The sequence below is a fragment of the Pleurodeles waltl genome, chromosome 12 (genome assembly GCF_031143425.1).
Source record: "Pleurodeles waltl isolate 20211129_DDA chromosome 12, aPleWal1.hap1.20221129, whole genome shotgun sequence".
Classification (NCBI taxonomy): domain Eukaryota; kingdom Metazoa; phylum Chordata; class Amphibia; order Caudata; family Salamandridae; genus Pleurodeles; species Pleurodeles waltl.
Genome location: NC_090451.1, coordinates 150,111,439 through 150,139,050, shown reverse-complemented (window position 1 = coordinate 150,139,050; position 27,612 = coordinate 150,111,439). Strand labels below are relative to the sequence as shown.

General features: G+C 44.6%; 1 protein-coding gene across 2 annotated transcripts in view; it reads right to left on the bottom strand.

Annotated features, from left to right (window-relative positions):
• Positions 1–27,612, bottom strand: part of ARRB2 (arrestin beta 2) — a 305,471-nt gene that overhangs the window by 123,421 nt on the left and 154,438 nt on the right. For both annotated transcript variants that reach the window (XM_069217995.1, XM_069217994.1), the window contains exon 9: positions 19,323–19,407. In XM_069217995.1, the coding sequence (XP_069074096.1) occupies positions 19,323–19,407 (85 nt within the window). The remainder of the gene's footprint in view (positions 1–19,322; positions 19,408–27,612) is intronic.

The following is a 27,612-nucleotide window of genomic DNA, read 5'->3' as shown; positions in this document are numbered from 1 at the left end:
CAGCAAAGCGAATGAGATGTAAGAAGGTCAAAATTGGCAGGTTCCTCAACTCTGGTAGATCCTATATACTTTGGTAATATATTTATATGGTCAATGTAGGTACATAATCAAAACACTTGGAAATCAATTAAAAAAATCCAAACCTCCCAATTTTGACCTTATGTCTCATTCCAGATTTTGTGAGCTTCTCTGTCTGGAGCTTACTTTGAGATGAGTTTGGACCAGTCAAGTTGTGATGTGTACTCCATTTAGCCTGGAGGTACCCATCTGCTCTCTTTGTTGAGTGAGATTGTACTACATAGGAAAAGAGCATTTAGACAGGGGAACCTACACTGAGACAAAGGGAATGGCTTCTATACTCCCGAGTCAACCATGTACACAGGTTTTAAGCAGTACTGCACACCACGGGCATATGTAGGACTAGATGTCAGAGACAGACTTCCTATGTTCACACAAACAAGACAACTGTGTGCATCATACAACCAACGTCCACTATTCATCAGCCCAGTTATGAATCAAATACGCCACATACACAAGTAAATCCTGCTGCATGCTCCAGGCATAATAAAGGTAAACCACCCCCAATGTGTGGTCTGGACAGAACCTTACTGTAGAGAGCAGTGAATTTAAAAACCCTGTACCTCAGATCTATAATTATTACTTTTAATCAACAGACGGAAGAAGAAAACACAGTCTTAGCAAAGAGGTGAAGACAACATTACTGGTTAAAGACAGCAGGTGGTTTTAGGAGCTGGCATCCTCGTTATGTAAAAGCTGTATAAAAGCTGCAGGGGTTTGAGCAAAGGAATGACTTGGGCATTTTGGCACCCTATATCAGGACAGCATGGGTGCAGGAGCATATCTCTCTTCACGATACAAGCCAGAATGGAATTTGATTACAATTATTTAGGGACAAATCGACACAAGAACTTATGAACCAGGACATGAAAGTAGAAATTTCATATTTATAGAGTAGGTCACTAGAGCCACATTCAATCCACATTAAATCAAAAACCCAATAAAGTCCCAAGCCCAAACAAAGTCCCAGTTGACATCTACACTTTTTTAGAGAGACCTGGGCCCTCATTTTGTCAACTGTCTTTAATCTGTACAAGGTAAGGTTCCTTGCTCATGGCAAATTAGCAATTATAGTGCCAATATATAAAACAAAACCCTGCAAATTATCACTCTATTTCATCATTAGATGGAGCAGGAAAAATGTATGTTAAGATGCTACTAAAAAAAGCTCCAATAATGGATCAAGCAAGAAAAGATTTTGTCTGGAACCCAGGAGAGGATTCAAAGCTTGATTTAGCACCACTGAGCAAGCCATGAGGGTATACCTCATTTACACAAAGCACAGTCTAATATTGTCAACCACTGCAATCTAACATTTAGCAACTTAAAGACTGCCTTGTACCCTCTGGTTAGAAGTATTCTGTGGTCAATTTTGAAAGAGAAAGATGTTCTAAAACACCAGCTTGCAGCTCTGATACAATTGCAATGTATATATTAAATTAAATAAAAGTAAGATACAGAAAGAATCGAAAGAAAACTCACAAGCCATTCTGGCACCTGGGGGTAATTCATAAGGTGAGAAATCTGCAGAAAGATTGAGTTTCCACCAGAAAGAGCATTACTGAAGGTAAGTAAGGAAAATGTTACTTACCCAGTAGACATCTGTTTGTGGCATGTAGTGCTGTAGATTCACGAGCTCCGTATATCTCCTGCCACTCAGTGTTGGGTTTGGAGTGTTACAAGTTGTTTTTCTTCACAGAAGCATTTGTGTGTCACAGGATTAAGTGACTCCTTCTCAGTGATACTGCACATGGGCATCAAGTCCTTTGTTATATTGATTTCTCGCAGGTGGGTGAGAGAGTATAGAGAAAGTATAGAAAAAGATGTCCATGCAAATGTATGTACATATGTACAAATATAAGGTATCTGGAACAGCCACAGGCATCCGGGGAGGAGGGAGGGAGATTATGAATCTACAGCACTACATGCCACGACAGATGTCTACTGGGTAAGTAGCATTTTCTGTTCAATGGCATGTGTGGCTGTAGATATCATGCTCTGCATAGACTGTAAAGCAGCTCCCCTACATGAATGCGGTGGCTAGCCTGTGGGAGTTACAATTGTTTGAAAATGTGTTCCTAGTACAGCCTGCCCTACATTGGCTTACTAACATGCTTGAATATCTACAAAATAATGCTTTGTGAATGTATGTGGGTGGACCAAGTAGCTGCTTTGCAAATGTCAGCTGAAGGAATGTTCCCTAAGATAGCCATAGTGGCTCCTTTTTTTAACTAGTAGAATGCGCTCTAGGAGTTACTGGTAAGTGTCTTTTTGCTTTAGCATAACAGGTTTGTATGTATTAAACTATCCATCTGGCTATTCCATTTTTAGATACTGGGTTACACTTATGAGGAACAGACAAAAGCTACAAAGAGCTGTTTAGATTTACTGAAGTCTTTAGTCCTGTCAATGTAGTACATGAGCGCCCGTTTGACATTTAAAGTGGGGAGGGCTTTTTCTGCAGCTGAATCAGGCTGTGGGAAGAAAACCGATATGGAACTGAGAAACCACATTGGGTAAGAACCTTGGGTTTGTACCAAGAACCACTTTGCCTCTGTGTATCTGAAAGAAAGGTTCTTCTTATGTTAAGGCCTGGCGCTCAATAACATGTCTGAGTGATGTAATTGCAACTAAGAATGACACTTTCCAGGAAAAGAACTGAACAGGGCATGGATGAAGTGGCTCAAAAGGAGGCCCCATGGGCCTACTGAGCAGGATATTAAGATTCTAGGATGATGCTGGAGGTTTTCTGGGTGGAATGACTCATTTAAGGCCTTCCATGAAGACTTTAATGACTGGGATTCTGAACAGAAAAGTATGTTCTCTGTTTTGTAAATATACAGCTATGACTGCACGATGTAGATGAGTAGAAGTGTAAGCCAAGTTTGCTTTTTGCAAGTGAAGCAAATAGCAAACAATGTCTTGGACTGAAACCTTAATGGGGTTAATGTGTTTGGTCAGACAGTAGCAAACAAAATGTGTTCATTTTGCAGCATAACATGCTCTAGTAGTGGGTCTATGAACTTCCTTAAGAATGTTCATACATTTGGAAGGGAACAGTAGATAACCAAACTCTATGACTTCAGGAGCCATATTGCAAGGTTGAGTGGCTTGGGGTCTGAATGTCTGATCTGAGTTTGTTCCTGTGTGAGAAGATTTGGCCTGTTGGGGATCTTCTCGTGGGGGACCATCGAGAGGGACACAATCATTATGAACCATAGTTATTGTGCCCAGGTGGGAATTACAAGGATCATGGTGAGGGAAGTTTGTCTCATCTTCTGAACCAGGAATCGAATGAGAGGGAGAGGTGGAAAAGTGTCAGCAAATATCCCTGACCAGTTCATCCCTAGAGCTTTGCCCTTGGAGAGAGGGATTGGGTATCTGGATGCGAAGCTTGGGCATTTTGTGGTTTCTGATGTGACGAAAAGGTCTAATTAGGGAGTCCACCAATTTTTGAAGTATTTTTGAAGGACTTGTGGGTGGAGCTCTCATTAGTTGACTTGTTGATGCATCTTGCTGAGCAGGTCTGGAAAGTTGTCCGCTCCTGGGAGATACTCTGCCATAAGTGAATGTGGTGGTGAAGAGCCCACATCCATATTGTCTGAGCGAGTTTTGACAACTAGGATGTCTGTGTCCCCCACCACCACAGTTTTTGTAGATAATACATAGCTGTCACGTTTTCCGTCCTGACTAATACAACTTTGTGTGGCAGGTGAGGAAGGAAAGCTTTCAGGGCTAGAAATACTGCCTGAAGAACAAGTTACTTACTTTCGATAACAAATTATCTGGTAGAGACTATCTAGCTGCAGATTCCTTACCTTAAAACTCCCTGGCATCAGCTTCGAATCCGGAAATTTTCTGCTGAGCAGTACCCTGAGTGCGCCGTCGGGAGGCGTTGTTCAGATCCGCGTGCATCGTCCGGCTCCGTGTGGTGTGGTCAGCGTCGTTGGAGCAGTCTATGACGTCACGGTTGTCTATATAGACGCCACCTTGACTTGCGTACGTCAGTTCTTTTCCCACAACTTTCCATGCCAGAAGCGCAGAGTCATGGAAGAACTAACAGTATGTAGTTAAGCTTATTCACTTGACTGTTTGAAGATTTTTTTTTACATGCCTTTAAGAAAGGCAAAAATGCCAAAAACATATATACATAAATATATATACAAAAAATATAAATATATCCACAGAGCGGGGAGGCTTGGGTGGGTGTAAGGAATCTGCAGCTAGATAGAATCTCTACCAGATAATTTGTTACCGAAGGTAAGTAACTTGTTCATCTGATAGACTTTTAGCTGCAGATTCCTTACCTTAGAATAGATACCCAAGCCATAATCCCAGGTGGTGGGTCTGAATGATATATTTTATACTAGGAAGTCCTGCAGGACTGAGCGGGCAAAATACCCCTCCCTTCTAAGTTGGCTACCCAGGCAGTAGTGTCTCGCAAAACACGTGCAAGGAAGCCCACGTTGCCGCTTGGCAGATGTCAAGTACTGGCACACCACGAGCTAACGCAGTGGTAGCAGCTTTCTCTCTAGTAGAGTGTGCCCTCAAGCCCTCTGGAGGCTGCTTCTTGGCCAAAGCGTAGCAGATCTTTATACAGAGAATGACCCAGCTTGAAATGGACCGGTTCTGTACTGCCCAACCCTTCTTTGCACCAACGTACCCCACAAAGAGTTGGTCATCCACCCGGGATGCGGTCAAGGTAGAACAATAACGCTCTTTTTGGGTCCAGCCGATGGAGACGCTCCTCTTCCTTAGAGGGATGCGGTGGTGCACAGAAAGTGGGCAGGGTGATATTTTGACCCAAATGGAAAGGGGTCACCACATTGGGGAGGAAAGAGGCACAAGCTCTTAATACTACCTTGTCAGGATATATTGTGAGATACGGTGGTTTTAAAGATAAAGCCTGCAGCTAGCTCACTCTCCTGGCAGATGTAATTGCCACCAAAAAGGCTGTATTAATAGCGAGCAGCCGGAGAGGACAGTTATGTAAGGGCTCAAAAGGAGCACACATTAGAAAAGTGAGTACTAGATTAAGGTCCCACTGGTGCATCACAAAAGGCACAGGTGGAAACATATGTACAAGCCCTTTTAAGAATCTCTGTGCAATGGGTGACTTAAACAAAGATGGTTGATCAGGCAAATGTAGAAAAGCTGATAAGGCAGCAAGATAGACCTTAAGGGTCTCTAAAGAGGAACCCTGTTGGGCAAGAGATCAAATAAACAAAAGGATATTAGAAGGAGAAGAAAGAGGATCAATAGATCCCTCTGTACAATATGAAACAAAACGTTTCCATCCGAAGGCGTAAATCGACTTAGCAGAGGCACGCCTGGCTGCCAGAATGACATCACAGACTTCGGAAGGGAGATTATAAACCATCAACTGTCGCCGCTCAACCTCCACGCATGAAGCCGCAAAGTTGACCGGTTCGGGTGAAGAACCTTCCCCTGCTGCTGCGACAGAAGATCCTCCCGAAGAGGCAACCTGATTGGAGGACTGATGCTCATTTTGAGAAGCTATGGATACCAGACTCTCCGTGCCCAATCCGGAGCCACTAGGATTACTTGGGCCCGATCGTTCTAGATTTTCTTGAGAAGTCTGGGCAGAAGTGGTATGGGCGGAAAGGCATACAGGAGGCCTTCACTCCACTTGCGACAAAAAGCGTCGCCTAGCGATAGCCCCCTTGGAAACTCCAACACGCAAAACTGCTGACATTGCGCGTTCTCTATGGAGGCAAACAGATCTAACAAATAATCTCCCCACTGCTGAAAGAGTCCTTGCACCACCTCCGGATAGAGATACCATTCGTGATCCGCTAAGCATTTTCTGCTGAGCTCGTCCACCGTGGCGTTTAGAGAGCCTGCCAGGTATTGAACCACCAGGGTTATGCCCTCCTGTTTCAGCCATGTCCAGAGATGCAGCCAAAAGGTCCACAACCCCATCCCGCCCGCTTGTTGCAGTACCACATTGCAGTGGTGTTGTCCGTGAACACCTTCACAACCTTCCCTTTCACAATAGGAAGAAATGCTTTTAATGCTAGCCGGATCGCCCGAAGCTCCAACAAGTTGACATGGAGCCCGGATTCCGCCGGAGACCAGTGACCTCTGATTTCCGCCTCTCCCAGATGGCCGCCCCATCCCAGAAGTGTTGCATCTGTCACTACTGTGAGATCTGTCTGAGGAAGGGAGAGGAGCCTGCCTTTGACCCTACCGCAGTTCACTAATCACCACTGCAGATCCTTTGAAATTCCCTCCAAGATCTGAACCACGTCGGTAAGATTACCCTGATAGTGTGCCCATTGGAACTCCAGGCCCCACTGCAGAGCCCTCATATGCCATCTGGCGTGCTTGACCAATAGGATGCAGGAGGCCATGAGTCCCAGCAGCCTCAGAGTCTGTCTCACCGAAATCCAGGCTAGAGGCCAAAACATTGGTATCATAACATGAATATCCTGGACTCGCTGTGTGGAGGATAGGCCCGATACTCCACTGTGTCCAGAACAGCTCCGATAAAAGTGAGCTTCTGAGAGGGAGTCAGGTGTGACTTCGGCACATTGATAGTGAACCCCAAGAGGTTTGCAGTCATCTGCAGATGGGTGGCGAGAGCCTGGGGCGTGGCAGCCTTCAACAGCCAATCGTCGAGGTAGGGGAAGACTGAAATCCCTGACCTGCGCAAATGCGCTGCCCCCACCGCCATCACCTTCGTGAACACCCAAGGGGCACTGGTGAGACCAAAAGGGAGCACAGTAAACTGAAAGTGCTCAAGGCCCACCTTGAACCTCAGGTAACTCCTATGGGCTGGTAGGATGGGGATATAAAAATACGCATCCTGCAAGCCCAACGCTACCATCCAGTCTCCTTGGTCTACAGCAGACAAGACCTGAGCAAGAGTGAGCATTTTGAATTTCTCCTTCTTGAGGAAGAGATTGTCGCCCCTTAAATCCAGGAAAGGACGAAGGCCCTTGTTCTTTTTGGGAATCAGAAAGTAGCGGGAGTAACTGACATCGGGACCCTTTCTATGGTTCCTTTGGCCAAGAGAGCTGTGTAACTTCCTCACGGAGCAAAACCCAATGATCCTCCATCAGCCGTTATTTTTTTGGAGGGATAAAGGGAGGGAAAGACTGGAAGGAGAGGGAATAGCCCTTCTATATGATCTGCAGAACCCACTTGTCCGTTGTGATTTAAAGTCAGTGAGGGAGATGAAACTGAATCCTCCTTTCAACTAGAGGGACGTGGTCCTGCAGAACCACACTAGGAGGGCTTGGGCGCAGTGGAGGGGGGCTGTTTGGTGGCCGACCTCTGGCCAGACTCTCTGGGTCTGATGGTACCACGACCACATCCTCTTCTGGGATGTTGTGAAGCCTGAGGACAGTGGCTAAATTGTGGCTAGCGTGGTACCATGCCCATTCCGAAGCCTCAAAAGGGGCGAAAGATAGACTGCTGTCGTACTGGAGCTGAAAGGCCCAAGGATCTGACAGTAGCTCAAAAATCCTTGAACCTCTCAAGCGCGGAGTCTGCCTTCTCACCAAAAAGGAGAGAGCCATCAAAAGGCATGTCCATCCAACTTGACTGGACATCCCCCGAAAAGCCAGTGACCGTAGCATGGTGACGTAGGGCCACCGACGATGCAATCGGTCTGCCTAGCGAAACGGTCCTGTCCAATCCACACCTGATCGTAAACGTGGCTGCATCTCTCCCATCCTTGACAGCCTGGGTGTGAGTGTCCCGTACACCCTCCGGGACCTGTTGCAGCACCTGTGCCACCATATCCCATAAAGTATGGGAAAAACGGCCAAATAGGCGAGAGGGGTTTACTGACCTCAATGCCAGGCTAGTGGAAGAAAACATTTTCTTTCCAAGCTGATCCAGCCTCTTGGATTTCCTATCCAGGGGAACGGAAGGGAAGGCACCATGGGAAGAGGAGGCTTGGACCACTAAGCTCTCCGGGGTGGGGTGTTGGGTCAGGAAACTAGGGTCGCTAGGAGCGGGTCTATGGCGGCGGCCGACTGTCCTATTCACAGGAGCCCCTGTGCTGGATTTGGACCATGTACCCTGAAGGACCTCTTTTAGGGCCTTATTGAAGAGGCAACATTGGCTCTGATGTTGTCACCCCCGGCTGAAGCACTTCTGTCAGGCGATTCATCCTGACTGGCACCATAGGCAAGTCTAGGTCCAAGAGCTCAGCTGCCCATGTGCACCACCATAGCATAAGAAGCTCCCTCCTCTGTAGCCACATTAGGAGGAGAGAGCATACCAGTATCTGGTGGTGTGTCCAGCCCACTAGCCTCCACTAGATCCTTGTACCTGTCCTGTTCTAGGTCATATTCTAAAAGGTCCTCAGACTCCTCCCATTCCTCTCCTGTGCCTGGCTGTTCTGAATAATGCTCAGACAATGATCTGGGCCGAATCGTCACCATCGAAGTCTGAGTCTGCGCCGTACGATGTTGTTCCGGCTCCGGATCATCCGGAATGAGGATGGGGCTACCACCGGTGGTGGAGGAAGCGTCGACATCGGACCCAGCGCCGGAGGAGGTTGACTGCGAGCCCGAAGCTACAGATGTCAAACCCGAAGGGGCCCCTGCTGACCCCGCGAGGCCCGAAGACGCACCCAAGGGTGCAGCCTGCTCAAAAAACGAGACTCATGGCCTCGTAAAACTCTTATTTGAGCAGGGGTTGCTCCGGTCCCCGGAAAAGGGGGAAGACACGGAGTCGACCGGGGTGACGGCTCGGCGGAACAGAGCTCGGAACATCGACGTTCCCTTGATGCTTCGTTGGCCGACAGGCATGACAAAGTCCGCTTAGACTACTTCTTCTTCTTGTGCCTCTTACCTGAATGATCAGACGACCTCAAAAGCAAGAAAGTGGACTTGGGGATCTGGGAGCGGTGCTGTGACCTCCTCCTACTGCGGGACCGTGACCACCTCGGAGTCGTGCCGACCGAAGACGGCTGTCGCACCGCAAGAAGCTTGAGGGAGCTCTCCCTCAAGGCCTTCGGAGCCATTGCCCGACAGTCTGAGCACGAGGTGAAGTTGTGATCCTTCTTGAGGCAACAAAGGCAAACACGGTGCGGTCCCATGACCGACATGGTGAGATGGCATGCACCACACGGTTTGAACCCCTTCTTTCTTGAAGACATGACTTCAAACAGTCAAAAAGGTGAAAAAGCCTTGATGTTTGTCAAAGAAAGGGTAGCTCTAATCCGGATCTGCGCTTTACCAGTGCGGAAGGAAAAGAACTGACGTACGCGCGCCGAGGTGGCGTCTATATAGACAACCGTGACGTCATAGACAGCTCCAACGACGCTGACAACGCCACGTGGAGCTAGATGATGCACGTGGATCTGAACGATGCCTCCCGACGGAACGCGCAGGGTACTGCTCAGCAGAAAAATTCCAGATTCAAAGCTGATGCCATGGAATTCTAAGGTAAGGAATCTGCAGCTAGAAGTCTATCAGATACTCCAGATAATTGATGTGCATAGTTTGGTGATTGAGATCCCAGAGGCCTTGCACTGTGAGATCCTGAAGATACACACCCCCAACCCGTCAGGGAACGCGTCCATGGTCAGAATGAGCCAAGGTACACGATATCAAATAAAACGCCCTTTTTGGTTCCACCATTGCAGAGAGTGGTGAGTATGGCGGTCTAATAACACTAGATCCTGAAGGTGACCTTGTGACTGAGACCACTGACCAGACAAACTGTTGTACGCGACACATGTGGAGTCTGGCGTGAGGAATGATGGCAATGCAAGATGCTATCATCCCTAAGAGACACATGACAGTCTTGACTGTGTAGATGTTCCCGTCCTAAAATTGGTGAATCATTAGCTGAAAATTGTGAATGCGTGCTGGGTTGGGATAGGCTAACCCTAACTGTGTATTGAGAATGGCTTCCAGATATGGTTGAATCTGAATAGATTGTAGATGGGATATGAGAAAGTTGCTTGTGAACCCTTACTTGTGAAGTAGGTATACTGTGGTTTGAGTGTCAGATTGACACTGCTGTAGTTTGCTGGCTTTGATGAGCTAGTCGTCAAGGGAAGGAAACACATGAATCCTTTGCCTTCTGAGATGTGCCTCTACTACAGCTAGGTACTAAATACTCCGGCAGCAGTCGTGACTCCAGAAGGTAGAACTTTGAATTGATAATGTTTTCCTGTCACCACAAACCTTATGTATTTCCGGTGTGCAGGGTGGATAGGTATGTGGAAGTAGGCGTCCTTCAAGTCTAGAGCTGTCATGAAATCGCCCCGTTGAAGGAGTGGAATACCATCTTGAAGAGTAAGCATGTGAAGGTGTTCTGAGAAAATGTAACGGTTTAAAGATCTGAGATCCAGAATAGGTCTGAGCGTTCCACCCTTTTTGGAGGTGAGAAATATAGGGAGTATACTGCTGTTCCCTGGTATTGGAATGGGACAGGCTTTGAGGACCCTTGAGGAGCAGAGATTGTAATTCTCCCTTTAAAAGAGTGAGATGTTTGTGAAATAACCTGTGGGAGCACAGGGGAATGTTTGGAGGTGTAGAAGTGTGCTCCAGAAAATAACCATGTTGAATAATGGAGGACTTATAGGTCCGATGTTGTGTGCCCAATGTGTGAGGTAATCCTGAAGTGGTCCCCCTACCGGTGTGATATTGGGTTTGGGGCGATATATGTAGTAAGTGTTTAGCTTATGAGGCAGATCCACGGGTGGTAATGCTCTTGCCTCAGCTGCTGTTACTGTTGCCCTTGTAGGCTCCTCTGAAAAAATTCTAGAGTAAGAGGTGGAAGGTTGCCTTGGTTGGGAGGTAAACAGTTCAGAAGGTGCTGCTTTATAAGCGCCTCCAAATACGCGGTGACATAAAGTGCCTCTATGCGCCTGAGACTGCAAAGCACCCAGGGCCTTCGGTGTGTCAGTGTCCTTTTTTAGCTTCTCAAGTGTGTAGTCCACTTGAGGGCCAAAAAGATGCTCCTTGTCAAAGGGCATGTTGAGCACCGCTTGTTGTACTTCTGGCTTGGAGCCAAAGCATCTAAGCCATGCATGTCTCTTTGGGAGAATGCTGGTGTTTACCTCCCCGTGTAACTGTGTCTGCAGTATTTAATGCACAGCGTGTTGAATTATTCGAGATTGTCCTTCGGAGACAATCTGTAGATCAAGTTTTATGGTGCTCATCTTGAAGATGGAGGAGAGTCCCCTGTAGCCTGGCTGTTAGCACGCTTCCTTGCAGTGGTAGCCACTATCGAATCTGGTGGGACCTGAGACATGATATACAATGGGTATGAAGGAGCAGGCTTAAACTTTTTGGCCACCGTAGGAGTTACAATCCTAGAGCTGACTGGCTCTTTAAAGATGATTACATGCATGACGAATCATGCCCAGGAGCATTGAAAGGAACTGAATATTTTTTTTATCGGTAGTGATCAAAGTGTCAAATAGAAAATCCTGTTCTATTGGGTTTTTGTGCAGTTGAACATTTTTAAAAGGCAGCTGCCCTTGCTATGACCTGTTGGTAAGTGGTAGTTTCTTCTTGGGGGCTTGGTGGAATATGTTCGGACTGAGGTAGAAGGGTCGATGCTGAAAACAAAGGTACAATCTTAGGGTAGTTTTGGTGCCGAGGCAGTGGGGCGGGGCAGCCAAAGTGGATCTCCAAGACCAACCATGGCCCGGTGGCAGTGACAGTCTGGTGACCTCTGTAATGGGTCTTTTTTAAGTCTTGGTATGGACAGGAGGGGTCACAGTACTCACTGGCTGTCCAGTGTGATGTCTTGACTCTCTATGTCAGACTGAACGTCAGAGTCAGTGTCCTGAATGGAGAAGGTTTCCTCCTTTTCTGGTTCCTCCTGTGCATGTTCTTCCCCAAAGATGTCAGGGTGTCTTCTGGGAATTTGTGTGCCATCTCCAGCCTAAGCGCTCTTTGATCTCGAAGGGTCTCCTTTGATCTGAAGGTGCTGCAAGCGCTGCAGGTGGCCTCCTGGTGATCGGAAGAAAGACACATATTACATATCTGATGATGATTGGTGTGGAATTTGGAGTAGCATTGAGGGCAGAAATAAAACTGTGTCCGTTCCATCAGATCAACATGCTCTACAGTGCTGCATGAAGGAAGGCCCGAAACCGGACAAAGCCTGCCCCAAAGGGCCCGTGGTCAGAACTGGATCCGAACAAATGGAAAGTATTAACGCAGAAGATGGAAACTTGTGATCACTAGAGCAATACTGCTGAATATAAGATAGATGGAAGGAACGTTTCGGACTGGAGTAAGTCGAAAACGGAGCAAACAAATACACGTCCGAATCCGACAACAGAGAGAAAACAATCTAACAAAGGACTTGAAGCCCATGCGCAGTATCACCGAGGAGTCATTCAATCCTATGACTCTGAAATGCTTCCTTGAAGAAAAACTACTTGTAACACTCTGAACCAAACACTAGATGGCAGGACATATGCAGAGCATGTGTATCTACAGCCACGCATGCCATCAAACCTTAGTCTTCTGATGGATACTGCTAACCACGCATTTCTCGCCATGTTAAAATGTACCAGTGCAGTACCCACCCCCAGATGGTGGGCCTATAGAATGGCATAGATCAGGAAATCCTGCAGAACAGAAAGAGCAAAATGAACTTCTCACCAGACCTGATTTGAGGCTATAGTGCTTTGTGAATGTGTGGAGTTATTCCACGTAGCAGCCTGGCTGATATCAAATTCTAGTACTCAATGTGCCAATGCTGTTTTTTTACATACTTGGGTATGTCACTAAGTGGGATGGGTTTATACAGATGTGGGTCCCATGCACACTATGTCACTAGTACCTAGCTACACCTGGCTGAGGAGCCGAAAAACAAGTACAAAACCGTTCCTGAGTTGCTTGTGTTCCGGTTTAGGGATGACCTGGCTTGGCAGTTCGGGCTGGAAAGTTCCCATTGGAGCATGATCAAGAATGATTTGCATAACTTGGGTGCAAACTGAGGGGGGATGGTGGGTTAAAGATAATAGATTGGGATGCGGCCCCCCAAAATTACCAGGCTAATTCAAGAATTCCATCCAATACTTTTTGTATACTTTAGAACATTGCTCTAGTACAAAGAGAACAGGCCTTCTGGAGGCTCTTTCTTGGCTAGTGCATAGCAGGTTTTGATTCACAGTACAAACCACCTGGAGATGGTTAGCTTCTGTAAAGTTTTTCCTTCTTCGCCCCAGAGAAACCTACAAAAAGCTAATTGTCCACCCAATGTGCCTTGGTATGATCGATTTAAAAGCTCTGAGCTCTTTTTTGGGTCTAGGCGAAGGGTCCTTCTTTCTCACTGGATGGATAAGGTGGAAGAAGAAAGCTGGCAGGCTGATAGACCACCCTACGTTGAAAGGTGTGACAACTTTTTGTGAGGAACGTCGCTTTAGTAAACAGTACAAGTTTGTCTGGAAAGAAGGTGGGATAAGGTTGCTGAACAGATAGTGCTTGCCTATCACTTGTGTAAAAACCAACATTTTCACTGAGGAATGCAATCTTCGAAGTGTGAAGTTGAAGAGAACAGCTGCACTTTATTTAAACGGGAGTGAACAGGAGGAAAGTCGGAACCAGACTAATTTCCCACTGGGGCATCACAAATGGTGTTTGTGGAAACATATGGGTCATTCCCATGAGAAAACCCAGCACAACAGTTGATTTAAATAAAGATGGCTGATCAAGTGAACATACGAAGGCTGAAAGAGCTGACAAGTAACCTTTAACTGTTGCCACAGCAAGGCCTTGCTGGGCTAAATATATGCATATATGCATACAGTGCCTGCAAAGGCTGGATACTTTGTGAAGAAGGCCATACAACAAATCCCTGCTGCCCGGGATATATTGTCTAAGTCGAAGGCCCCTGGCTGGCAGGATGACAGAATCCTACCAGATGCTCTACAATGAGGGAAGAGCCAGAAAGGCGAAGAGTCTCTGGGCACAAGATACACAATCCAATCCTGTCTGGTGAAGTACCACATTGTGGTGATGTTGTCTGTGAGAACGTGTGCCCGTTCCTCTAGATGGGCAGGAGGAAGGCTTTCAATGCCAAGCAAATTTCCTGCAGCTCCAGCAAATTGCGGTGGAGGTGGGTTTCAGCTGGAGACCATAGGGAGAAAAGGTGTGCTAGTCTACCACCTGCCCAATGGCGGTCCAGCAGCCACCACTGCAGATATTTTGCAGTCTCCTCCAATACCTGGATGGAATCTGAAAGGCTCACTTGGTGCTGAGCCCACTGAAACTTCATATCTCACTGCAGAACCCACATGAACCACCTGGCCTGGTCCACAAGCAGGGTATATGAGACTAAGTAGCCATAAGGCCTCAGTCGCTTTCACTGAGACCAAGGCCAAAGTTTGAAACATTGGGCTCATAGCATGAATGTCTGACTAGGTGAGAAAGAGGGAAGGCTCAGAAAAGCATCATGTTCAGGAATGGCTCCAATGAATAGAAGCCTCCGTGAAGGAGTCAGGAATAGGTGTCAGCCACAGAGTCAAGGTTGACTCTACAACAGTATTCAGTGGCGCAGTCAGGGTCAAAGTGCACAATCTGTGTCAGGGACGAATCCACCCGAAGTAGCCCAACTGGAGGCCCTCTCAGATTCTTACGCCTTTAAGGCACTTCCAGAAAGATCCGGTAGGGTGTTGAAAATCTGTAGCTCGGGCTCTTTGGATTCCTGGATCTAGTGCAGCATTGTTGATGGACTCAGGCACTCGGGTTGGATAGGGACTAAAGCTGGAAGCAGCTTCACTGAGCCAGACCGAACCTGCAGCTGAGAGGTACCTTGGATTCCTCATGTTAGGATTGTCGAGATGAGGGGAGATCCATGCTTCATTTTTGTATACTTCTTCAACTTACCTGATGACTTCAAACGAGAGGACGTTCGCTTGTGGGATAGGCTTTCAGAACAAGAATGCGTATATGCTCTTGACTTCAAGTGGGGCCAGGCTATACGTGCTTTTCAGCGAGGCCAAACGTGGAGATTGGCTTTGCAGTATCTGATGGCCTTTTGATTCATATGAGGACATTTGTCTCTTGTGAGGATCCAAAAAACTAAAGACAAACCTTGTGAGGGTCAGTCACTGACATTTGTTGTGGCAATCCTTACATGGCTTGAACCCTGTCGTTTTAGGCAGGAGATATCCCTTCCACACCAGTAAACATTTAAAAATTAAGTCTTGAGGCTTGATAGAACTTGAGGGAACACACTCCAGATCTGCACGGAAACAGAGGAACTGACAGCGCAGCTATATAGGGGCCCAACATCACATCTGGGAAGGGATGAACCGGATGTGGAGCTGCACAGCATCACTTACTGACAAATGAGAAATTGCTGAAGAAACTTCTCCAGATCCAGGTTGGAGGTGTTCACAAAAGTGAGGAATCAGTGGATAAAAGTATCTATCAGAATGGCTAATGCATTAGGAGGTTAGTACTAGGTTTAAGTCTGAATGAGGGCAAGATCCTTGAAGTATAGCAACAAAAACCCAAATAGCATCTCAGACTAAAATTAAAAAGAGAATACTTCAGATGGTGTATTAAGGACTGTCATAAAAGCAGACAAGTAATCTTACAGGAATCTACTTTGATAACTGAATAGGTCAAGTGTGACATACAAGTGAAGTCATCGCCCTAGGATGATTTCAGGGAATTTTAATCCTTAAGGCAAAGTTTTGTAAAGTAACCACCAGGGCATTCTTAGATGTTCACTGCCATGCATGCACCCTCATAGTCTCTCAGTCCTCTTCATTATGAGGGAGCGACCCCACTTTTCCTCTCTCAAGATTTCCCCCTTGCTTCTAAAACCCACTCCATTGCTATCCCCCAATTCCATTAATCCCCACTATGAACAGCTTTTCTTAGTTTTTGCAGATAAGTTTGTTCTCTATAAGCCTCATTCATAAATGCATTCATTAAATCCTGGTTGAGTCCTTCTTAAGGTCCACACGTGAGGCTTCCAACAAACACAAATGTGTGAAGCCTAGCTTAGCTTTGCAGGCACCACAAGTTCAGCAGTTGAAAGGAGTGGTAAAGAATTAACCCAGTCACATGAACTCAAAGATCTAAAACCTAGGGAAACAGCAAAATTGTTGTTGCAGGAATAAAAAAAAACCTGTCTTTGAATCACATCTGGCAGTTCTAAAACCGGGCAATCAGCAGTAACCTAAAATTGCAGGATCTCTTAAACTTCAAAAAAGACGAACTGTGCAAAGTAATTCCCCCTATCAGTCCAGGAAATCAACCTTTTATTAGTCCCCTGTTCCACTCCATACCTCCACTCTAGAAGGTATGCAAAACTTGAACACAAATTTGTTTTCCATGTCTTGAAGGTCAACTCTAGCTAAACACCATACTTGTATTGTGCATGCTGCATTATTGTGAGTAATCCTGCCGCCACATTTCCCTTTCCTTAGAGGTGGGACACCAACAAGACAACTTACTGGTCTAAAATGTGTCTCATATTTGAACCACTGGGTCACAGTTATGTTTCTGCTCAATGATTTAGACAACTGTGATTGATCTTCTCAGACTACCACCTGGGATGCAACAGAACCACTTTTAACAGCAGGAGGTATTGTACGCAATATCAGGATGCAGGGGCTGTATATACAGTGTATAATGTAAATTAACTACCACCACACCTGGCAGTTTTCTTAACACTGTGAAGAAATATGAGACATACTCAAAAAACGTGAACGGGTGAGTCATCAAATTGCTTGTTAAAGATGGCCATCACGTCAAAATTATTGTGCATGGCGTTTCACCTTTCCTAAACAGTGCAGGAAGCCCCCAGAACAAGAGAGATGACCCTCTTACTGATACAAAAAGACATTGGCATCATTCTAACCCCATGTGGTAGCGAATCCCAGTTAGCTAGATGTGGCAGCTTATGCCAAATAACAAAAAATAAAGTCTCCTTCAGTGCAGACTCTTTCTTACATCAATAGCAGATGGTTCTTCAGTGACTTTAGATGGACTTCTAAGTGTAAACGCAGAGAGCTTGCTTCATTTCAGGAAGCAGGCCTTGAAAGAGTCATTACTCAAATTAGCTTGCCACAGACAAACGACTGTTTGAAGACTGTAGTAAACAGCCTGTGCATTGTAATACGTCAAGTACCTCCAATGGAAGCAGAGACATTGGGGGAAAAAATTTCCTAAAACTGGGGAAGCACGAGACAAACTTTTCCCTGCGTCCTGTCTGATGAATGAGAAAAAACACAAGAACTAGACAAGTGAGGAGGGGGGCGTAGGCAATGTACAGGGAGTGCAGAATTATTAGGCAAATGAGTATTTTGACCACATCATCCTCTTTATGCATGTTGTCTTACTCCAAGCTGTATAGGCTCGAAAGCCTACTACCAATTAAGCATATTAGGTGATGTGCATCTCTGTAATGAGAAGGGGTGTGGTCTAATGACATCAACACCCTATATCAGGTGTGCATAATTATTAGGCAACTTCCTTTCCTTTGGCAAAATGGGTCAAAAGAAGGACTTGACAGGCTCAGAAAAGTCAAAAATAGTGAGATATCTTGCAGAGGGATGCAGCACTCTTAAAATTGCAAAGCTTCTGAAGCGTGATCATCGAACAATCAAGCGTTTCATTCAAAATAGTCAACAGGGTAGCAAGAAGCGTGTGGAAAAACCAAGGCGCAAAATAACTGCCCATGAACTGAGAAAAGTCAAGTGTGCAGCTGCCACGATGCCACTTGCCACCAGTTTGGCCATATTTCAGAGCTGCAACATCACTGGAGTGCCCAAAAGCACAAGGTGTGCAATACTCAGAGACATGGCCAAGGTAAGAAAGGCTGAAAGACGACCACCACTGAACAAGACACACAAGCTGAAACGTCAAGACTGGGCCAAGAAATATCTCAAGACTGATTTTTCTAAGGTTTTATGGACTGATGAAATGAGAGTGAGTCTTGATGGGCCAGATGGATGGGCCCGTGGCTGGATTGGTAAAGGGCAGAGAGCTCCAGTCCGACTCAGACGCCAGCAAGGTGGAGGTGGAGTACTGGTTTGGGCTGGTATCATCAAAGATGAGCTTGTGGGGCCTTTTCGGGTTGAGGATGGAGTCAAGCTCAACTCCCAGTCCTACTGCCAGTTCCTGGAAGACACCTTCTTCAAGCAGTGGTACAGGAAGAAGTCTGCATCCTTCAAGAAAAACATGATTTTCATGCAGGACAATGCTCCATGACACGCGTCCAAGTACTCCACAGCGTGGCTGGCAAGAAAGGGTATAAAAGAAGGAAATCTAATGACATGGCCTCCTTGTTCACCTGATCTGAACCCCATTGAGAACCTGTGGTCCATCATCAAATGTGAGATTTACAAGGAGGGAAAACAGTACACCTCTCTGAACAGTGTCTGGGAGGCTGTGGTTGCTGCTGCACGCAATGTTGATGGTGAACAGATCAAAACACTGACAGAATCCATGGATGGCAGGCTTTTGAGTGTCCTTGCAAAGAAAGGTGGCTATATTGGTCACTGATTTGTTTTTGTTTTGTTTTTGAATGTCAGAAATGTATATTTGTGAATGTTGAGATGTTATATTGGTTTCACTGGTAATAATAAATAATTGAAATGGGTATATATTTTTTTTTGTTAAGTTGCCTAATAATTATGCACAGTAATAGTCACCTGCACACACAGATATCCCCCTAACATAGCTAAAACTAAAAACAAACTAAAAACTACTTCCAAAAATATTCAGCTTTGATATTAATGAGTTTTTTGGGTTCATTGAGAACAGGGTTGTTGTTCAATAATAAAATTAATCCTCAAAAATACAACTTGCCTAATAATTCTGCACTCCCTGTATATTTAGGGTATTGGGTCTCATGCACAGGGATATGCTCGAGAATGGAGGGCTCAAAATTATATATATTCCAGGATCAGGACTGCTGGTAAAGAAACATTTCAAGATTATGAATCTGGTGTGGACCCTAGACTGAGGGACAGGGACACGTCAGCAGACCAGAATTACTGCCTTTGGGCTAAAAGATCTTAAAGCCATGGACTATGGAGGAGACAGTCTCCTAAAATGCCTGAAGTAAACTGCTATGACTGGAAGGCATGGAAGAATAGATTCACAATGAAATGGGAACATTTACAGGAATAGGAAATTAAGGAAGAAGTCTGAGACTTGACTGGAAACAGGAACCACATACCTAGAGTAACAGTGAAAGGAGGATGATGCATTAGCTTACGAGTGATAAAAGTTGGGTAGCAACTTCAAAATCACATGAAAGACACTAACCTGAGATTTTTATCTTCTTGACAGTTTTCGTGGAGTTGTTGGTAACATGAACGTTGACATTGATCGCTTCACCATGGTAATAAAGCTGCAAAATGAAAAAGAAGATTAAAATCCTCTAATTACACACATTCTGTCACTTATGTCTGTCACTACTTACAATTATCTCTTACCGGAGCCACACAACCGTCATCTTACGAACTGTGCAGTGATGTTCCTATAAACTGATCTTTTGATGCACAGACAAAGTAAACATCCTGCTTAAACACTTCTCATCCTCTTAAAAGCAATCCTTTGTGCAGCTGTCCTCGTCAACACAACATTGGCCAACACATGAATGACTGGGTCAGCCCCACCATGAAAAATCTTTCCCAACCCAACCCTCTTGTACTCTGTCCAGCACGTATCAAGTTCAAATGAGTTTGTATAACTGAAAAGTCATATAAGCAAATAAACGATGTAGCTGGATAGGTGCCACTTTTGCCACAACCACACCACAGGCAGCACAAACATAATAAAATTGAAAATGTTCAAGTCAAAATTTAAAAAAAGACAAAACAAAACAGTCTACGTTCTCTTGCTACGTCGCCAACATCTGGAATGACCAGCATATTCAACTGAAATTAACCACCTACATCTGATCTTCAGAAAAGATGTTACAAGAATTCAAAAACCCTCAACTTTTTCACAATATCCATCTAAACACACTTCTACCCACAGTCCACTTGTCCAGCCTCCCCTTATTGTCCACTCTTTCCCCAATCTTTTTGACTAAATTTGTACACATCTCCTAAATGCTTTAATCTAATCTGTAACTTTTATGCTATGAACCCCCCTCAAGATAAACGTCCATTTAAAAATTAAACATACTGCTGTCTCTTGTTCATTCAAGTGCTTATCGATTATTGCCATATAATGATATGCCAAAGTATTATAAAATGTACCCACAACCCTAGGCCCAAGTCACAAGCGATTGCCATAAAAGAGTAGAGAGTAACAACTCTTAATGCATAGCAGATAAGGACAATAAGGCTACTGCAGCCCCACCAATTATTCGGGCAAAAAATGTTGAATGTGGCAAAGGTTTTTTCAGTGGTTCCCTGTACTTGTTAGCATATTTCAGACCATGTATGCAATTGCAGAGTTTTCTCTCCAACACCCACGCCACTGAAAAGGGATCCTTTTGACTAAGAGGAACAGCCTGGTTGAAAGCTGAAAAGACCTCTGGCCTGGCGACCCAGTAAGAAATTAAACAATATGAACGGAAAACTAGTATAGCTGCAGAAGCTAGCTGCTCTGCAGTTCTTCCTTCCTTCCTTCCTGCCACCTCCTTCCCAGAAACGTTTTGGAAAAAACAGTCATTGTTGAGGTGGATCAATAACTCGCAGAGGTAAAAAAAACAAAATTTATACTATGGTTAGAGATCACAAAAAGAGAAGAACAAGCATAGGCATAGTCAATAGGCCTCGCCTTTGGGACCTTATAAGTATTTAGCCATACAGTACATAAACCTATCAGTAATAAACAGTGTTACTGCATTTCTTCATACCTTTGGCATTAGCCTGCAATGGTCAGAACATCCCCCAGAGAACACCACAATAAAAATAGCATGTGGAAGAAACATGGTCATATAACCATATAATCAGCCCCTAGAAGACATAACCACCATGAAAAGAGAAGGGCAGAGATTCATTGCAGGGTAACCATATATTGAGCCCCTGGAGGGGATAGTGTATTACACATTTGCAGGCCAAGCAGGCCTGCTAAAATGTTACTACAAACAAGGCCCTTATATCACAAACTACTCCCAGCTATATAGCAAAAACTCCAGCCCTGAGAGAGCTTAAAAAGACATTGAATGGTGGGAGATGATATAATTTTGGGGCTACCCCCAACCTAGTGTGGGGACCCAGAAGATGAGCTGGACAGAGAGCATGTCATGCTCAACGTTTTTGCAGTGGTCCCATTGTCCTAGGGCCACCACAGGATGAGTTATGTGCAAAAATGTGTTTTAAAAGGAATGCCCAGCAAAGCATTATGGGGTGAGTTTCCGGAGTGCAGTGATTATTTTAGTATCGGCTCTCCCGCTGTGCCCGGGAGAGCTGCTTTGAGGGTTTACCGTTGTGTTTTTTCTGTCTAAAAGGCACCAGTTTATATATTTTCCAACTGCTAAACCTGGGAAGAATTTAGGAATGGGGCTGCAAATTTAAACCATGCTCATGTAAAGAGTTCCAATCTTCCGGTGGAGTTCACGCTATATAAATAAATAAAAAAGAATCTCCCTCCAGCTTTCAGGCTTTGTTGGGTGTAACCATCACAAAGAAACAGAGGAAGAAACAACATACAACCACGAGCAAGAAGCAGAGACAAAAAAAAAAAAAGTGCTGCGCATACACTAAGGTATATGGCCGATCGTGCAATAATCCATGTAACAGGGTCAGTCTCCAGGGTGGAAACAAAACAGCCTCAAGGGGGGACAAACCTAAAGCATTTTCCAAACAAACCAAAGAAAGTTTGAAAGGCAGGCAAGGAACAAATGAAACTGATGGGCATGCTGAAAGGCCACAGAATTAGATTACAGCATATCGAGAGACAGCGCATGCAAGCTGCCTAGGCTCAACCTAAAAATAAAAAAAAATAAAAAAAGAGGACAAGGAGAGGAGATAGACAGATCTAAACAAAGATTCCAATGCAGAACACATTGGAAAGCCACAGAGACAAGAGATTAGCTTCTTCAGAATGTTAAACAAGTGGGCCCATAATGGAAACATTTAGACTTGATATCCATTCCTGAACATTCCAATCCAGGTACTAATGACAAAAATTTTCACATCACAGCTTTTTTGTTTTTTAAATGTATATATTTCACAGTGGCGGGGTGCCACTGTGTAGTTCTAGTCCGGTCTGAATTTCAATAGAAAGAGATTTTTTTTGTTTTGCTAATCACTTTGCCACTTTTTGATGAATCTCCACAAAATCCCCCCCCCCAAAAACAAATGAACATATGGGGGGTAATACAGAGATACCCGGACAAGGCCTCATGGGGGCCCCAGGAGTGGGAGGTATAGGCGTATTCATTTTTTTCTATTTAATATGGGAGGGGCATATGTGTAAACTGTCTTCCCATAAACCAGGTTTGGACCTAGGGACTCCATCCCCTGGAGCCTGATTAATTTATTTTGCGGCGAGGCTGTGTATGTGAGCCACCCCTACAAAAGCCGGGTACTGGTCCAAAGTACCACATGCTCCAGGGCCAAGAAACATGATTGTTCCCACCTCAGGGGAAGCAGAAATCTATTTACCTTCCCATAAGAGCGAAGGCAGGGAACACTGAATGTGCTTCCACAGCAGAGCAGCAAGTAAGACTGCTCCTTCAGGGCCAAAGCACATTCACTGTTACTGGTTCCCACCAGCTCCCACCTTGTCCTCAAAGATGAAAGAAAGCTCAGCAAGCTCCCACCGGCACCTAGGACTGTGGGAGCCTTGAAGCCATGGAACTGCCCAACATTAACAGCTTTGGAAGTGCAGCAGTCTACCCAGAAATCATTTTTAATAGTAATCTTATGGTTCCTGGCTGTATACATTGTGACCCAGGCAAACCTTTACAGTGTTTTTAAGCATTTCCAAAGGTGGAACTTTTGCTCTTAAGCGGAGAATTTCAGGGAGGGTAAAACAAAGATTGTAATGTGTTTAATACTCCTGTCAAAGCCTGATAAGCTTGTCTTCATATACTTATGTGATCACCCCTTGACAAAGTCAATAGGTTTCAAATATTGATGTGGGCACCCCTTGACAAAGCTAATAAGCTTGCCTTTTAGATTGCTTTCGTCACCTCCCTTATTTAAAATGACAATCCTTTTATATTGTGATTAACATACTCGTTGGTTGGTTGTGTGTGTTTTGGGTAGAGGGTTTGGCCATCTCCAGTAGAGTTGCATGCAGGGTCTGTTCACTACAGACCATGAGTGGCGGTATAGTTAGGTATGGTAGTTAAGATCATACTTTGTAGTAAAAAACCCTAGATATTACACAAAAAAAAGTTTAAACTGACGTTATAATTAGGTCTGGAAATATTATCTCACTTTCTGTTAAGCAAAACCCTAGACATTCACAGGGGAAAAAAAAATCAAAGATAATGTCACTGAACATGCCATGAGTAATGTAATATTTGAAGTCATAAGCATTGAATGGCGAGGGTACAAACTAGTTAGCTCAGCAAAATACAGCTGGTGAATTTCAGGTTTTTTTTAAGTTAAAAATTGTATTTTTAACTAACATTTTCACCTAACTATAACATATGTTTCAGTAAACATATATAGATATATATACATGCAAGCACATATATATACACACACATACACACAGTAAAGTGTATTGCAATGCTCCTCAATGTAGGAATACTGTGTCTCATTTGAGAATGGACAGTAGAATGCAGAAAAGAGCTACCAGCAATGCTAGTACCAAGAATGCTCTCCTTAATAATTTAATTAAATTGAAACCAAGCTGGAGAACATCGTTTCAAGTAAGAAACCTTTACTTTTCCAGCATGGGAGCATCCTTTGATTAACAGAAGAAACTTGCATTGAGTGTCAGGACTAGTGAAAATAAAAATGTTATTTACCGTAAAGTAACATTTAAAGCAGCAAGATATCAGTTAAGGATCAAACATACTCTGAAGGTGTGCATCCCCATCAGGCTTCTGCTGGATTAAGCGCAAATGACTGATGAAAGAACTCCCAATTTCCTGGGCTTAGTAAGTGAAAATCATCCCTGCAAAACTCTGGGTAAAAGTTACCTTCTTGATGTTTACTTGAGGGTAAGGATTCCCCTTGATCCATTTTCTAGATCTGGGGTTCATAACCTGTCCACTTCTGTAGATGCCCACTTAATTATTACTGAAACCAAGGGACCCTCACTGAATCACTACTGGAATCCAGGGATTCTCACTACGCGAAGATGGGAACACCGGCTAAGTATTTTTGATGACTTGAACCACAGAACAATACACACAAGATACAAGAACACACATTCATCAAGAAAAGACATAAATTATGAAATATTTACTAACAAATATAAAGAAAAGAGTAACATTTTTAGTGGAAAGCTCGATCTTTTCTAAATTCAATTGAGGCCACTCATCATCCATACTATTTTCTGTTTAAGGTATTTGCACTGGTCCCCCAAACCAATCAGTGGATACTAACAATTTTTACTCTCCAATATCAGATTCCTTTACAGTTGCAGAAGTTTAAAAAAGTTACATCTTACTACTTTATTTATATACTATTTAATAATCTGTTAATCTTAGTTAGCAGTCACAGACTGCCCGGGGTCCCAGGATCAAAGATAAGAACCACTGCTTTAGATCAACCTGATAGTCCCCACGCACTACATTTGCACTGTGTCACACACCAGTGCTAAATAATTTAGACAGTGGGTGGAAATCAGCATCAATCCTCTGCAAACACCTAAGAATAGATTGCTTTATACTATCCGGTCATATAGCTGTGGAATTTCATTAAATTCAAGATTTTTTTTTCAAAGAGAAAAAGGCATAGGTTAATGGGTGTAGACTTATGGGTATGTCCTTAATTGGAACAAATGCAGTAAAAGTACCAGAACCGCAAAGGGCTTATTAGATGGCATCCTTAAAATACTTGTCTCTTAGCTATTGCATACCGAACACCTAAGCTTTTACATCTGTGGAGGTCGGAAGTATTATCTTTAACAGACAATAATATGCAGAAGTCAACTTTAACCAGACACCTGCACTTAACCCATGAGCTCTCTGCTACTTCCAGCCTGGATGCTCAATGGCACCCACCATCTCCAATTGCAGACATGCACAGGGGGTGAGATAGGAAACAGTAAAGAGCCTACAAGCCAGAAGTAAAAGAGGTAGTTTTATCCTGTGTCTGATATTGTGGGTCTTATTACATCTTCTTAAGTTTATAGAAGAAAGAGTCAACTGATGAAATACTTAGACTTGAACAAATATACATTTGCATGACAGAATGTAAACCCTTCTTGAGAATCAACCACAATTGTTAGCTACTGGATTTCCTTTACTTGATAAGGAACTACAATTGACAGCCTACAATCATACAGAAAAAAAGGGTACGTATAGCTGAAATACTCAGGAGGTCTTTGCAAAAGTGCTCAATTGTAAAAGTGTAAGCCTCAAAGTGGCTAGGCATAAATCCAATGTCCTTTTTGAGACTAATTAAACTCTTTATCCTAACCAAGAGTTTGTATTCTGTAGTACAGGCTGTGTTCTCTAAACAGTGGAATGAGGAAGGCAGTTCTTTCTAGGATATACAAATGTGTCATGCTACCTTTAAAGAGGTTTCAACTCTGATGAAAGTTACTTACCTTTATTAATGCTCTTTCTGATGGATACTTTAGACTATCCCTTACACACCGGGCTGGATCCAGAAGTTTTCACAGCACTGCTCCTGCATGCTGCTAGGTGGGGCTGTGCAGCTCCTCACTGGCCTAGTTCTGCCTCAGAAGTGATGGGGGAATGTAAGTACCATCCCTGTGAGGCAAAGTCAGTTTCTTCCTGGACTCTTCCCACACCTTCAGACGCGGAGCAAAACACAATCATCAGTACTACTGCAGAGGGGAACACAGCAACTGAAAATGCTCCTGGCTCACCTGGAACAGGTAAAGTCTGAGGGACTAGAGAACAGACACATTAACGTACATGTTGTGCAGGTCCATGGCTCCTATTCAGGTTCTTTGACCCAGGGCAGACAGAATTTTGGGCCAGTGTGAGTGTTTTTAATTTATTCTTCCGTAGGAAAACATTCAGAGACTGATGATCAAAAATAGGACAAAGGCCTCCATCCTTCGGCGCAAGGAAATAATAGGTGTAACAACTCGTCCTGACTTCCAAGTCAGGCACCCTTTCAATAGCTTGTACCTCTTGCATCAAGATGGATAGATGAGCCTTTAAAAACTCCTCTGATGTAAGACAGAGTTGTGGTGAGTCAGAACAAATGGGAGAACATACCCCCACTGGACAATCTGGAGGACCCACTTGTCAAGATGTGACTGTGGGTCACCTTGGGAGGAAATGCCTGGTCCTGATGCTTAAGGCACACTAATGTTGCTTGGGGCTGATGCTGCAGGTTGGGGGGTGTTGAGGACAACGTTACCCCTGGTGAGCTGGGCAAAGTCTGCTTGAACCCGGACCATGAAAGGAATGGGGTGACCACTCCCTCCACTGGACAAACTACACACTCCACTGCTGTCAGAGATCCATCTACCTTCATTATTTGTGTCATCCAGGACAGTCCTGGAGGTTGCCCTTACTACTGAGGAAGTAAATTAAGCTACCCTGGCACTGAATACTAGGAAGAACCATGCCACGTTTACTCTACATCTTCTAGCTGTATACCAGGAGGCTTGCAAAACCAGCCCCCCCCTCCCCCCAGAGATGGACACAGCCAACAATGTGGTCATCCCAAAGTCAAATAGCCATAACTCCCAATATGAGGCATTTCACCCTATCTCTCTTATAAATACATAACTTAAAATCTTCTCAAATCTCCTAGCCCTCAGGCTCACCCAAGACAGATACAATGCGGTTTCATGCAGGTCTGTGGCACTGTATTAGACAGGCACATAGTGCTGGCCTGTGCCTGGGAGCTCTGGGACCCTCGCGCCCTACTACGTTTGGATTCTGAGAAGGCATTTGACTCCCCAGACATGCCTTTTCTAAGAGGGATTCCTGGGCTACATGGGGTTTAGACTGAGGTTTTGCTCTCAAGTGAGGCTTCTCTAGGCTTGCCCAACAGCAAAGGTCCAGGTAAAAGGCGTCCTGTCCGAACTCTTCCCTATCCGAAGAGGTGCCCATCAGGGGTGTTCATTCTCCCATACTCTTTTCTTTTGCCCTCGCCATTGAACCATTGGCTAGGGTGGTACACTGCAACACCCAACTTTCTGGCTGGACCTTGGGAGACAGCTTTGAGGAAAAATGTGCACTCTATGCCAGCAACGTCCTGCTGTTCCTACAGAATCCCTATTTTTCAGGACCCCAGTACCTAAGGCTAAGGATACCGAAGACCTCTATGAAGAGGAGTTAGGTCTCCGATTAAATAAAGCGAAATCTCTTCCAGTTCCGATCCAGGCAGAATGCCATAACGATCCAATGCTTTTGTTTTAAATACCTGGGTGTCATGATAGCCCTCAAACCCGAGCTCATGTGGAGCCTTAATTTCAGCCTACTCCTTACCAGGATGGAAAAAGACCCCAGGTAGTAGGCTTCTCTGCCGCTCACCATCATGGG